Below are 13,180 nucleotides of genomic sequence, written 5' to 3' on the forward strand. Positions count from 1 at the left end.
ATTTTTTGAGAAAGCACCACACTGCCTTCCACAATGGTTGCACCATCTTACATTCCCACCAACAGTGAATAAGAGTTCCAGTTTCTCCACATCCTCGCCAGCATTTGTTGCTTGCTGTTCTGTTATATTTTGCTATTCTTACTGGGGTGAGATGATATCTCATAGTCGTTTTCAGGAAAGTTTTGTATGCTCATTCTGCTACCTGGAATGACTCTTTGATTTTCTTTTCAATAATACACTATAAGCTTTGTGAACATAGGACAGTACTGAATGGCTCATGGAGTTGGTTGTTGTTAGATGCCATTGAGTCAAGTACAACTCAGAACACTATGAACATCAGACCTGAACCCTGTCCTATCCCGTGCCACCCTCATTGTTCTAATATACTTGAGCCCAATTGCAGCAGTCACTGTCAATCCATCTGGTCGACGGTCTTCCTTTCTCTTGCCAATCCTTCACTTTTCCAAGCATGATGTCTGTCCCTCTCTAAGGAGCAACCTCTTTTAACAACATCCCCAAAGTATATGTGACCAAGCTTTGCCATTGTTGCCTCAAAAGAGCATTCTGGCTGTACTTTCTCCAAGGCATACCTGCTTAGGTTTTTGTACACTCCATGGGATAGACAGTACTCTTTCCCAACAGTTCAGCTCAAAGGCATCAATTCTCCTGTCATGCTTATTCATTGTCTAGCTCTCAGATACACAGCAAGTGATGGGGGAAAAAACCATGGTCTGAATCAGCCGTGCTTTATTTATCAAACAGATACCATCTCTTCTCAATAATTTTGAGAGGTCCCTGACTGCAGACTTTCCCAGTGCAATATACCTCTTATCTCCTGACTGCTGGATTGTCGATCAAGTAAGATGAAGCTATTGACAATTTCAGTCTTTTCTCCACCTAACATTGGCTAGATGTATCTACATGCACAGCCTGCAGTGAGCTTTCAAAGGTAGTCAATCACACAGGAGGACATTGCTCATCTTTCCTCTGGGCTGTGACCAAACTAACGTCATTGCCCTTAAGTCAATTCCAAATGTACTTTCAGCAAACAAGGCTGTATCTTCTGTGTAAAGGAGGTAAAAAAGATCGTTGTGAGTTTTTCTCTGTACCTGATGCAATTTTCTTCTTCATTAGAGTTCTACTTCTCAATAATTTGCTCAGTATACTGATTGAATAAGTATTGATGCACACCATTCTTAATTTTAAACCATGCAGCGTTTCCTTGCTTTGTTTATACAACTGCCTCTTGGGACAGGTTTTGTATGAATAGTCAAGTGTTCTGGGATTCACATTCTTCTCAACATTAGCCAAAATTTGTTATGCTCCACACAGTCAACTGCCTTTGTAGAGTCAATGAGACACAAATACACATTATCCTGGTATTCTCTGCTTTAAGCTAGGATCCATCTGACATCAGCAATGAAATCCCTGATGCCATGACCTCTTCTAAACCCAGCTTGAACTTCTGGCAGTTCTCAGTCAACAATACATTATTGTTCTAGCCATTTTTTAATGATTTTCAACAGTGTTTTGCTTGCATGTGATATTGTTTGATAGTATCTACATTCAGTTGGATCAGCTTTCTTGGGAATGGGAACAAATATTTCTTTAAGTCTGTTGGCCAGGAAGCTGTACTCCAATTTTCCTGGCATATCCATGGCATCTGATAATTGAAACCTTTCAATTGGTATCCCACTGATTCCTGGGGCCTTACTTTTGTTCCCAGTGCCTTCAGTGCAACTTGGACGCCTTCCTTCATTACCATTGGCTCTTGGTTGTATGGTATTTCCTGAAATATTTCATGTCAGCCAATTCTGGTTGGTAAAGTGATTCTGTGATTCCCTGGATTGTTCCAGAGAATGCTTCCTGGATTATTCTAGGAATGATGCTGTTGTGTTTTGGGAAAGCAGCTCCAACTCACAGTGACATTATATCCAACAGGATGAAACAAATACTCCTATGCTTGAGCCCACTGGGTAATCACTGCGTCAATCCATCTCATTGAAGATCTTCCTCTCTTTCACTGACCCTCTACTTACTAAGCATATCTTCCTCCAAGGACTGACCCATGCTGAAAACACACACGAATTATATCAGACTAAACTATCCTTTCCTCTAAGGGACATTCTAGCTGTATTTCTTTCAACTCAGACGTGTTTGTTCTTTTGGCTGTTTGTCGTATATTCAGTACTCTCACCAACACCGTAAATTAATAGCATTAATTCATATTCAGTGTTATTTTTTAAATTATCCAACTTTTATATGTGTATGTGGCATTTGGAGCTTCGTCTGACATACTTTGGACATGTTGCAAGGAGGGAGAGGTCCTTGGAGAGGGACATCATGCTTGGGAGGGTGGAGGGACAGCGCAAGCGGGGAAGACCCTCTATGAGATGGATTGATTCAGTGACTAGGGTAATCGGGATGGGTGTGTCAGAGGCAATGCAATTGGCACAGGATAGAGCAGGGTTTAGGGCTGTTGTACATAGGGTCGCTATGAGTCACAAGTGACTCGATGGTACATAACAATAACAACCACATGTGCATTTGATAATACCATGGCTGTGTCAGACATGCCTAAATTCTCAAAGCGACATCCTTGATACTTAATATTTCAGAGATCTTTTGCAGAAAATTGTCCCAGAGCAATGTCATTTGATTTCTTGACTGCTGTTTCTATGAATGTTGATTGTAGATCCAAGTAAAATTAAATTCTAGACAACTTCAATATTTTCTTAATCTCTGATGATGCTGTTTACTATTCTAGCTGTGAATAAATTTTTTTCATGTTAAATTGTAATTCGGACTGTATGAAAGACAAAAATGATCATTCTCGTTTTTTATCTTCACTCATAAATGCTTCAGATGTTCTTAGTTTCCACGAACAAGATTGTGTCATCTGCGTATCACAAATTTTAAATGACTGTGTTGCTGGTTCTGACGTTACATTCCTGATGCTCAGCATTCAGTCTGAATAAATGTTTTTAAAGGATAACACTGTTGGTGCACACCTTTCCTGATTTGAACTATGCAGAAATGTTTAACCATGTCAGAGAACAAGTTTCTTTTTCTTATTTTGTATGTGGTCTTTTATGTATTTATCGTGTTAAACATTGTTTTCTTATTTTCTTAGTGTTTTTAAAAACATAAGCATAATTCATACTTAATGACAAATTCAAACACATAGAGTAAAAAGTTAATCTCAACCACCTCAGCTCTGCATCTCCATTCTGAAATCTTTTTAAAACTTTATTTTAAGGTTTCATGTGTATCATTTTGAAAATCACCTAATATCAAGAAGTACAATAATATCTGGCTCTTCTTTTTACGTAAATAAGATCATGGTATATATGCTTTATTTCCAATAATAATCATATATGTTATATACCTATCTACTGTTTCCTGTGCATCAGAAAGATGGACAGTGAGTAAGGAAGACAGAAGAACTGATGCCATTAAATTGTAGTGTTGCAAAAGAACACTGAGTATCTCATCGGCTGCCAAGAGACCAAATAGGTCTATATTGGAGGAAGTACAACCTTAGAAACAAGGACTGTGAGACTTTGCTGCACATGCTTTGGCCATGCTGTCAGGAGAGGCCAATCCCTGGAAAAAGACATCATGCTGGGAAAGTTGGAGGGTCAGAGAAAGAGGAAGACCCTCAACAAGATGGGTTAACACAGGAACTGAAATAATGCACTTGACAGTATTGGAGATTGTGAGGATGGTACCGGATAGGGCAAGGTTGTTGCTAGAATCACCACGAGTTGTGAGAGACCTGATCGTACAAAACAACAACTATATCTTGAGTCTGCATCACTCTTTATTACGTATTGCCTAGCATCTTGTTATACAATCGACTATTTTTAACAAATTCTCTTGCTTCCTCTCTCTCTCTCTGAACTTTCTTTAGATGAACACTTGAGCTGTGTTGAAATCTTATTATAATAAATGCTTCTGTAAATATCCATGCATATATAAAAATGTCTGTAAGATAAAGCCTCAGTAATGGCTAGATCAAAAACACGTGCTTTTCTTTTGAGAGGTACTTCAAAATTGCCCTCCCTAATGGATATAAATCTCTGTAAACATGAATTTGTATATATTGCTCTTTTCTTCTTAAACAGCATTCAGTTTTAGGATCAACTGTTGTTGTTGTTAAGTGCCGTCAAGTCGCAGGTGACTCATAGCGACCCTATGAAGGAGAGTCCTCGACGCTTGGGTGTCTTTCGTCCTCTCTCCAGGTTCATAGGGTTTCCAGAGGCAATCTGTTATGGAAGTGGATGCCAGTCCTCCTTCCAAGCTTGTTTTAATCGGGGAGCTCCACCCCACTCTCAGTCCGCATTGGGTAACCAACCATTAACACATTTGGCACATCAGTGTCACAGTGTTCAGCCTCACAGCAACCACAAGTGACCGCTGTACGGCAAGTGGACACACCAGGGCTATATGAACTTAACACTCCTCTTCTCCTCCGAGCCCTCGGTGAGCAGGAAGGCCTCATGGCCTTAGAATCAACTAGAAATTCAAAATCAAAACTACTGCTCTCCAAGGGAGCTCTGGTGGCTTAGTGCTGAAGATTTGCACTGCCAACCAAAAGGCACACAGTTTGAATCCGTCAGCTGCTCAGCAGAAGAAAGATCAGCACTCTCTTCCCATGTGATTAGCTGCTTCTAAAAATCTGCTAGAGAGTCAGCAGTGAGTCAGTTCCGACCCAACAGTACATAGCAAAAACAACAAACAGCTACAGAGTCAATTCTGATTCATAGCCGTCTTCTCTATCAGCGTTCCAAGGCTATTAAGCTTTATGGGAGGAACGTTTATCTTTTTCTCGGAGTAGCTGGTGAGTTCAAACTGCACACTCAGAACTCCTTTGCAGGATCAAAGCACTGTGTAAAGGATCACTTCCGGTGAAGAGTGCTGCGCTTGCTCAGTTGTGATTTGCACCTTCAGTATGAATTCCAGAAACACCCTTTGAATGTCCAATCTGGTGACTCACTAAGTTGCTGCCCAGGCTTTTATGGCTGGCTGAGTGCAGCTGCTAAATTTGGGAGGACAGAAAATAATTACATCTCTTGCAACAAGATGCAAGTCTGAAGAATGTGCCCCTTTGAAAATTTCTCAGAAAATAAACCACAAATAATGTTTTAAAGCCAAATGATATCATATAGAAATTATCTAGGCAATACTTATTTTGCGGAGATCCAACAATGTTAGAGCCAGAACGATGTATGTTATTATTGTTAAGTGCCATCTGGTATTATTCAGCGATGTTATAAACAGACATGACCCTGGCTTGTCCTGTGTCATCCTCATCATCTCTTGAGCCCCTTGCTGCAGTCACATTGTCAGTCAATTCGTTTTGTTGAGGGACTTCCTTTCTTTTGCTCTCCCTACACCTTTCCAAGTATTATAGGAATGGCCTATCCTAGCAACATGCCCAAAGTTCGTGAGATAAAGCGTCACCATCCTTGCCTCTAAGGAATACTCTGGTTGCATCCTCTCCAAGATATATTTGTTTGTTCTTTTGGCAGTCCCTGAGATCTAGGATACTATTCTCCAAGGCATCAGTTCTTCTGTCCTCCTTACTCACTGCCCAGCTCTCAGATGCATAGCAAATGATGGAAAAGACATAAAGAACGACCTATGAGGTCATTACAATTCCCTGAATGTCAACACTCAGAGAAATCCAGGAAAGACTGATAGGTTAAGTTTACCTTATGTTCTCAGTCTTTGTTTTCTGTTCCATTTGATCTCTTCCCTGGTGGTGCAGTGTGCTAACCGAAAAGTCTAAAGTTTGTTTCCACCAACCAATATGCTTAAGTAACATGAAGCTGCCTCGGCCCATAAAAATGTACAGCCTACAAGTCCAATGGACACCCGCCAGGAGTCAGAACTGACCAGACCTCTGTGGTTTTGAGGTTTTGCTTTTGGAATGAAGGAAACTAGAGTTCAATTGTTGAAATAGCAATACCTCAAGAAGAGTAAACAAGAATTGTTCCTGTATTTGGTTATTTGGTCCTGAAAATCTTCCTCTTTCCCCACTCCCACTCCCCAGTTTTTACTCTATAGCCTCAGGTTAATTGCACTTATTGTGACTGCTAATGCCTGACATTTCAATGCAGGACTGTGGTTTGCTGATTCACCCAGAGGAGACCTGTGGCCTGAAGCCAATTTCTTCTGACTACATTGAAGCCATTTCAAAGCCTGAAGTGAAGATTTGTCAGTCTGGGGACATAAAAGGTGACTAATCATTTTGAATATCACTTATCTAAAGAAGAAAAAAAAAATCCTTTTATTTAGATACATATGTGCTTACTTAAACTACATTTGTGTGAAATCTCAAAGCAATACACTTTTTCCATCACAATCAAGAATCACAACACATGCAACACTAAGTGTATTTTTTTTAATATTTGAGAACACAGATTTCTCCCTCTTCTCTTTCCCCTCTCTGCCTGTGCCCAGTTTATTCACATTCGCCATACAGATCTCAGCTCAGAAGTACCTCTTTCAAAAGCCTTCCTTGAGTCTCTGTAATAAGTTTTCTTATTATACATTTTCATAGCAGTCTACACTTGTCTTCTGTAACTGCACTTTAAACAAATAATTAGTCATTAGTTCTTAAATGTCAACCTTTCCACTTGTTATATGTCACGAGGGCAAGGACTGCAAGCAGAGTGTTCAAACTATATAAATAAATTCATTTGGCACCATAACTTCTACGTCAAAACTCAAGCTCAAAAAATATTTAAAATCCTCAAGCCCACTGTGGTGGAGTTGGAACCAACTCAGAGCGGCCCCTCCCTCCAGAGACTTTCAGAGGCTATAAATTGCACCAGGGGAGATTGTCTTTCTCCCTCAGAGCTGCTGGTGGATTCAGATAGCCAGGGATTTAGTGTGGCCTTTGGGTTAGGAGTATGACTCCCTATCTATGACGCACAAGAGCACCCCAATTTTTAAATAGCTAGAACTACATGGAAGCCCTGAGTGGCAGAAAATATTAGCACACTTGGCTGCTAACAGAAAGGTTCATGATTTGAGTCTACTCAGAGCAGTCTCGGAAGAAATGTCAACCATTGGAGGCCCAGTGGAACACAGTTCTACCCTGACACATATGAGAACATTTTAAGTTACAGTCTACTCCATAACCGGTACAGACACTGTGATCCAAAGAACTGCAAAGCCTCCCAGTTCAGTTTTTTGTAAATTTTTTCTTATTTAAGAAATTGTGAATGATCACAATGTGTAATGTGATTGTTGTTGTTGTTGTTGTTGTTGTGTGCCATCAAGTCCATTGTGACTCATAGCTACCCTACGTACAAAAGCCCTAAACTCTTCTCTATCCTGTGCCAACCTCACCATCTCCGACAAACTCACCCCCACCACCCCAATCACAGAATCAATCCATCTCATTGAGAGTCTTCTTTCCTGTGCCATCCCTCCACTCTCGCAAACACGATGTCCCTCTCCAAGGACCAGTCCCTCCTTGCAACATGCCCAAAGTATATCAGACAAAGCTTCAGAATCCTTGACTCCAAGGAGCAGCCTGGCTTTACCCTCTCCAGGACAAACCTGTTTTTTCTCCTAGCAGTCCATGGTATATTCAACACTCTTCTCCAGCACCACAGCTCAAAGGCATCAATTCTCTGTCTATGATCCCTAGTCACTGTCCAACTCTCCGATGCATAGCACGTAATTGCGAAGACTATAGCCCAGATCAGACGCACCTTAGTCTCCAGCCTGATGTCGTTATTCTTCCATACGTTTGAGAGGTCCTGACAGCTGACTTTCCCAATGCAATTCTTCTCTTGATTTCCTGGTTGCTGGTACTAAGAGTGTTGACTGTGGAGACAAGCAAATTAAAACTGTTAACTATCTCAATCTCTTCACCATTCATACTGATGCTGCCAATTGGTCCAGTGGTGAGAATCTTTGTTTTCTTGATGTTGAGCTTCAATCCATATTGAAGAATGTAGTCCTTGACCTTCTGCTGCAAGTGCTTCAGGTTCTCCTCAGTTTCAGCAAGCAGGGTTGTATCATCTACCTAATGCAGGTTGTTAATGACTCTACCTCCAATCCTGATGTATATTCCTCTTCGTACAGCTCAGCGTCTCAGATGATCTGTTCTGTATACAGATTGAAAAGGTATGGAGACGGAATATATCCCTGACAGACCCCCTTCTTGATTTTGAACCATGTAGTGTCTCCTTGTTCTGTTCTGATGACTGCCTCTTGGTCCAGTATAGGTTTCGCATAAGCACAATCAAATGTTCTGGGATTCCCATTCTTCTCAGAGTCAGCCAGAGCTTGTTGTGATCCACAGTCAAAAACCTTTGCATAGTCAATGAAGCGCAAATAGACATTCCTCTGGTATACTCTGCTTTCAGCCAAGATACATCTAACATTAGCTATAATATTCCTAGTACCACAACCTTTTCTAAATCCAGCCAACACTCCCCTATATATTGATATTTAATAAGTGAACCAAAAAATATAAATCCCCAACTCACCTTATTGAAGTCAATTCTGATTCCTTCAGACTTTCAAGGCTGTAAATATATTATGGGCGGAAACTGTCTTTGTTTTCTGCAACTGAATGGCTCGTAGATTATACCACTTAACTTTTGATATCAGGCTAACCATTATGTACAACACCAGGGCTCCTTCCTGAGATTAATGATAGCTGGAATCTTATGTCAAGATGAAATCACCGTGTTCAATCCTACCTCCAATTTGAGAAAACAAGGAGAGAAACATTTCGGTGTCACTCTCCTTTCCTTATTTCTTTCTTTTCTCAGCGTTCCTCCTGCAGCACGGAATAAAGAATCCCAAAGCTGGGACTCAGATGCCTCCAGAGTGCTTCAGGAGCCCCAGGCAACTTCTCTGAGCTTCCTGGTTATCAGTCTTCACTGACCCCAGGTTTCCCTTCATCAGAAAAGTCTGAGAAAACACTCAGAATGTTTCCTACCCTCACCGTGAACTTCACACCACAGCTTGACTGGGAAATGAGTTTCACAAATGGGCAGGGAGAATTGCAATTTGGCATGCGTGGTTAGCAAACGTAGGCATGTCCCTGTTCTTGAACATATGTTCTGAATAATAAATGACGACGATTGCACAGGGAGGGATTTACCCATTACGTTGTGTCAGGTGGTGGGATTTGTGAGTCTCTGCTATATGAGAGACATAAACTTACACATCAAGGAGATAGCAGTCTGTCTAGGAGGTATTTTTTCATCAGCTGACAATTTATGATAATCATAAAACAACTTAATTCTACTCCTCTTACTGAATCAAGTCAAAAGTTGTTTAACAAAAAGTTCAAGGTACATAACTGGAATTCCTGGAGAAGCAGCAGCTTCTTCTGTCTGTTAAATTTGCTATAACTTATGTCTGACCCTGTTCTGAAGCTGTCTCATGCCTGGTTCTTACTAGGATGCTGTCATAAAACAAAGATCTTCTAGTACCTGAGTAGCCAGACACCTTGCAAGAAACCCTATTGGCTCCTAAATCAAGTCCAACGTCCCTGATATTACAATTGCAGGTCCCCATAAACAGGACCAATCCTATCTGTCTGACCCCTCTCAAGACTTACACGCCTCTCTTTATGGAAAGAAAACAGGTTTTTTCCTTTCTTTCTTTTGTTTTTTTTCTTGGCTGAAATCTGAAAACAGGTTTCTTAAGGACCCTGGGATCTTGCCAATACTGCTTCTTATGCCTAAAAGATTGTGAATTAGCGGTAAGGAGTCACGCTGCCACCTCAAAGGCACATGTTTAAATTCGCCAGGTTTTCCACAGGAGAAAGATGGACAGTCTTCTCCTGTGCATTTTACTGCCTCTGAAAACCCATTGGAAGGTCAGCTGTAGATTGGTTCTGACTTCACGGTACACCACAACTTCAATGCTTGACTTCCCCCGAGATCTCTATCTTCCACTCTGGGAAGATTTTCTTCAATACCATCCTACCTCAGTTTACCTTCTCTGTGCTTCTAAAGCATGCTGGGTACACATCCAAAGTAAGAAACCAGTTAGACCAGCTGTCATCAACTGAATTGTATCTGATGGCAAATTTGTACATATCAGAGTATAACTGAGCTCCGTAGGGTGTGCAAATGCTCATTATCATAAGAGGATCACAAAGCCTTTCTCTAGAGCACTCAAACCTCAGGGTGGACTTGAACTTCTAATTTTTCCATTTGCAGCTAGACACGTTAGCCCTTTGTGCCATCCAGGGATTCCATTTATGATAATCCTTATCACATTATGTTTTCAACTTACACTGCTGTGTTTCTGCCTTTGACTAGTAGCTTGTGAAGTACCTTAAAAAGAGGGAGAAATGGCAAAGGACTATACAAAGGGGTGAACATGGTAAACACTAAAATACATGAACATTTGATTCTTTTTAAAAAGTAAAATTTTATTTTCATTATGATTTTAATGAACATTGACAGAGAAGTTAGATTTTCATTCATTCATTGTTGTACATTTTACCCCCTCACCCTCCCTTCTCCCTCCCCCAGTTCACTTTTTTTTTAATATTCATTCATTGTTGAACAATTACTTACCTCCCACCTTCCCCCAGTCCACTTTGCAATGACATCTCTCTTTCTGGGCTGTTGCATGTACACATTTTCCATGTTTTACAGCAGATATATAAATAAAGGAGTGGTTGGGTACCATAGAGTCAGAACCAACCCATAGCTGACTCTTCAGACAGGTTTTCAGAGGCAGTTAATCACATGGGAGGAGATTTCCCATCCTCTTGAAGAGCAGCTGGTGGATTCGAACAGTATGCCTTTGGGATTGAAGCACAACTTCTTGCCACTAGTCCACCAGATCTCTCCCAAATAAAAGAGTAGATGTATGTAAACACTACAACAATTATACCTATATTAATATGGGATACATGAGTAGTTAGTTTGGAGCATATCAATCTTTGGTCTTTTACCAAGATTTTTCCAGAGATGGAGCTATTATGAGTCAAACAGCATAAAACAGTCACAGATTATGTGTTTCTCCAGATTCTTTCATTGCTATCAAGTCAGAAGCAACTTTTAGGTGAGCCTGCAGTGGGTTTTTGAGACGGTAAATTGTCTGTCTCTTTTCCACAGATCTACTACTGGACTCTGACTTCCAGAGAGGCTCAGCCTTTGGGTTAACAGTGTAACTCTCTACAGACATGCCTCACGAGCTCTCTGCTCTGCACTACTTTTGTATATATCTGGAGAGACGTGACTATTACTCACTATCTCTCCAGTGTCTTCTATATGCTTTAAAAATGGCTGGTGGTAGAATCCAGACTTTTGGATTTATGGATGCTGGGTGAACCCTTAAAACTATTACCCTAGAATAATCTTTAAACTTTAAATTAAAAATATTTAATAGAGTCTTTAAAAACCAAACAATAGCACATCTAGTGGGGGAAAAAAGGCTTACTCTGAGCAAGCATTATGCTTTTAAGAGAGTTCTCTCTCTAGAATTAGACAGACAGCAACAACTGAAAAGTTTAGATGGGAAACTCAGTAGGTAATAAGTGTAGATTCAGGGAGGAATGAACATTTCAAACAAGGAGAATGAGAATGGTTGTACAGTTCAAAGAATGTAATCAATGTCACTGAATTGCAGGTGGAGATTTTTTCTGTGCATATTCTCAACAGCAAAAATGTAATTAAAATATTATTTTAAGTAGTTGTTGAGCCAAAGTCCAAGCCCTCCCTTCTTCCACAAAGGGATGGGAGTAAATTAGATAAACAACCAAAGTTATTGCTACAAATGTGGAAGTCATATACGCACGAAGATGCAAAATGAATGAATGAGATCAAGGGCAACCCTCTGCAAGAATGGTTTTTTGGTGTGTTTTTGTGTTTTATTTTCTTGATGACAAAACTTTCTTTTTTTTATTATTATTCATTTCAATGAGCATTTACAGAGATTGTGGATTTCCATTCACTTATTGTTGCACTTTTCTCCCCGCCCACCGCTCGCCCAGCCCCAGTTCGCTCTTCTTTAAAACCAAAAGAAAAACTTCATTAGTATACAATCCCCCCCACACCCTCCCACCATCACCCCAAGTATACTCCACTCTGTAACCCTCATTCTAAACTCTTATGATAATCATAATGCCCGAAAATATATTATTTTTAAACTGTTCTCTCCCTCATTGGCTTCAATGCAGTATACATAATTTATCCATTTTTTTCTCAGACTTACCCCCACCCTGGTGTCAGCCTCGTTCTACAACAGTGGCACCATGCAGTATTTGTCCTTTTGTGACTGAGATATTCACTCAGCATAATGTTCTTCAGGGTCACCATTTTGAATAATATTACATGAGTTCCTTGTTTTTCAATGCAGTGTAGTATTCCATTGTGTGACTATACCACAGCTTCTCTATCCATTCATTTGTTAATGGGCACTTAGGTTGTTTCCAACTCCTGCCTATTGTGAACAAAGACGTGATAAACATGGGTGTGCAGATATCTGCTTAGATGTCGGTTATGGTCTCTTTAAGGTATATTCCCAGTAGTGAATTGCTGGGTCAAATGGTATCTCTATTTGCAACTTTTTGAGCAAGCGCCATACTGCCTTCCACAGTGGTTGCACCATTTTACACTCCCACCAACAGTGAATAAGGGTTCCAGTTTCTCCACAATCTCACCAGCATTTGTTGCTTGCTGTTCTGTTAAAGTTTGCTAGTCTTACTGGGGTGAGATGATATCTCATAGTTGTCTTGGACAATACTTTCTTATTGAAAGGAAAAGTTGTCATTGGAATAAAGTTCACGTAGAAGTTCTAGGCTTAGCTTAGAATACATAGCCAAACATAGAGCCTAGTTAAGATGTCTTGTTTTAACAGTACATTCCAAAATTATTTGACAAAACAGGATTCTTTTCTCCCTTGCCAATGCAATAATGGTCAAAATATCATTTTCAATAATATCAATCAATAGACTTTTACATGAATGTATTTCTTTTTGTATTGGTTCCTAGCCTTTGACAAATAAACATAAAACATAACCCAAGAATTAACTCTGTTGCTTAAGAAAGAAAAGTAGTTATTATAATTTGGATAAAGAAAGAAGAAATTTATATAGCAATTACTGAGTATTACCTTTAAGCAAGATAGGTCAGTTTATCTTTTTTTCATTATTATTTTGTGTGTGTGTGTGTGTGTGTGT

General features: G+C 40.0%; 1 protein-coding gene across 1 annotated transcript in view; it reads left to right on the forward strand.

Moving 5' to 3' along the window:
- Positions 1–13,180, forward strand: part of CPED1 (cadherin-like and PC-esterase domain containing 1) — a 354,996-nt gene that overhangs the window by 295,886 nt on the left and 45,930 nt on the right. The window contains exon 16 of the mRNA XM_006882700.1: positions 6,126–6,243. Coding sequence (XP_006882762.1) covers positions 6,126–6,243 — 118 coding nt within the window. The remainder of the gene's footprint in view (positions 1–6,125; positions 6,244–13,180) is intronic.

This window comes from Elephantulus edwardii, unplaced genomic scaffold, assembly GCF_000299155.1.
Source record: "Elephantulus edwardii isolate Elephantulus edwardi_28Jun2011 unplaced genomic scaffold, EleEdw1.0 scaffold00022, whole genome shotgun sequence".
NCBI lineage: Eukaryota > Metazoa > Chordata > Mammalia > Macroscelidea > Macroscelididae > Elephantulus > Elephantulus edwardii.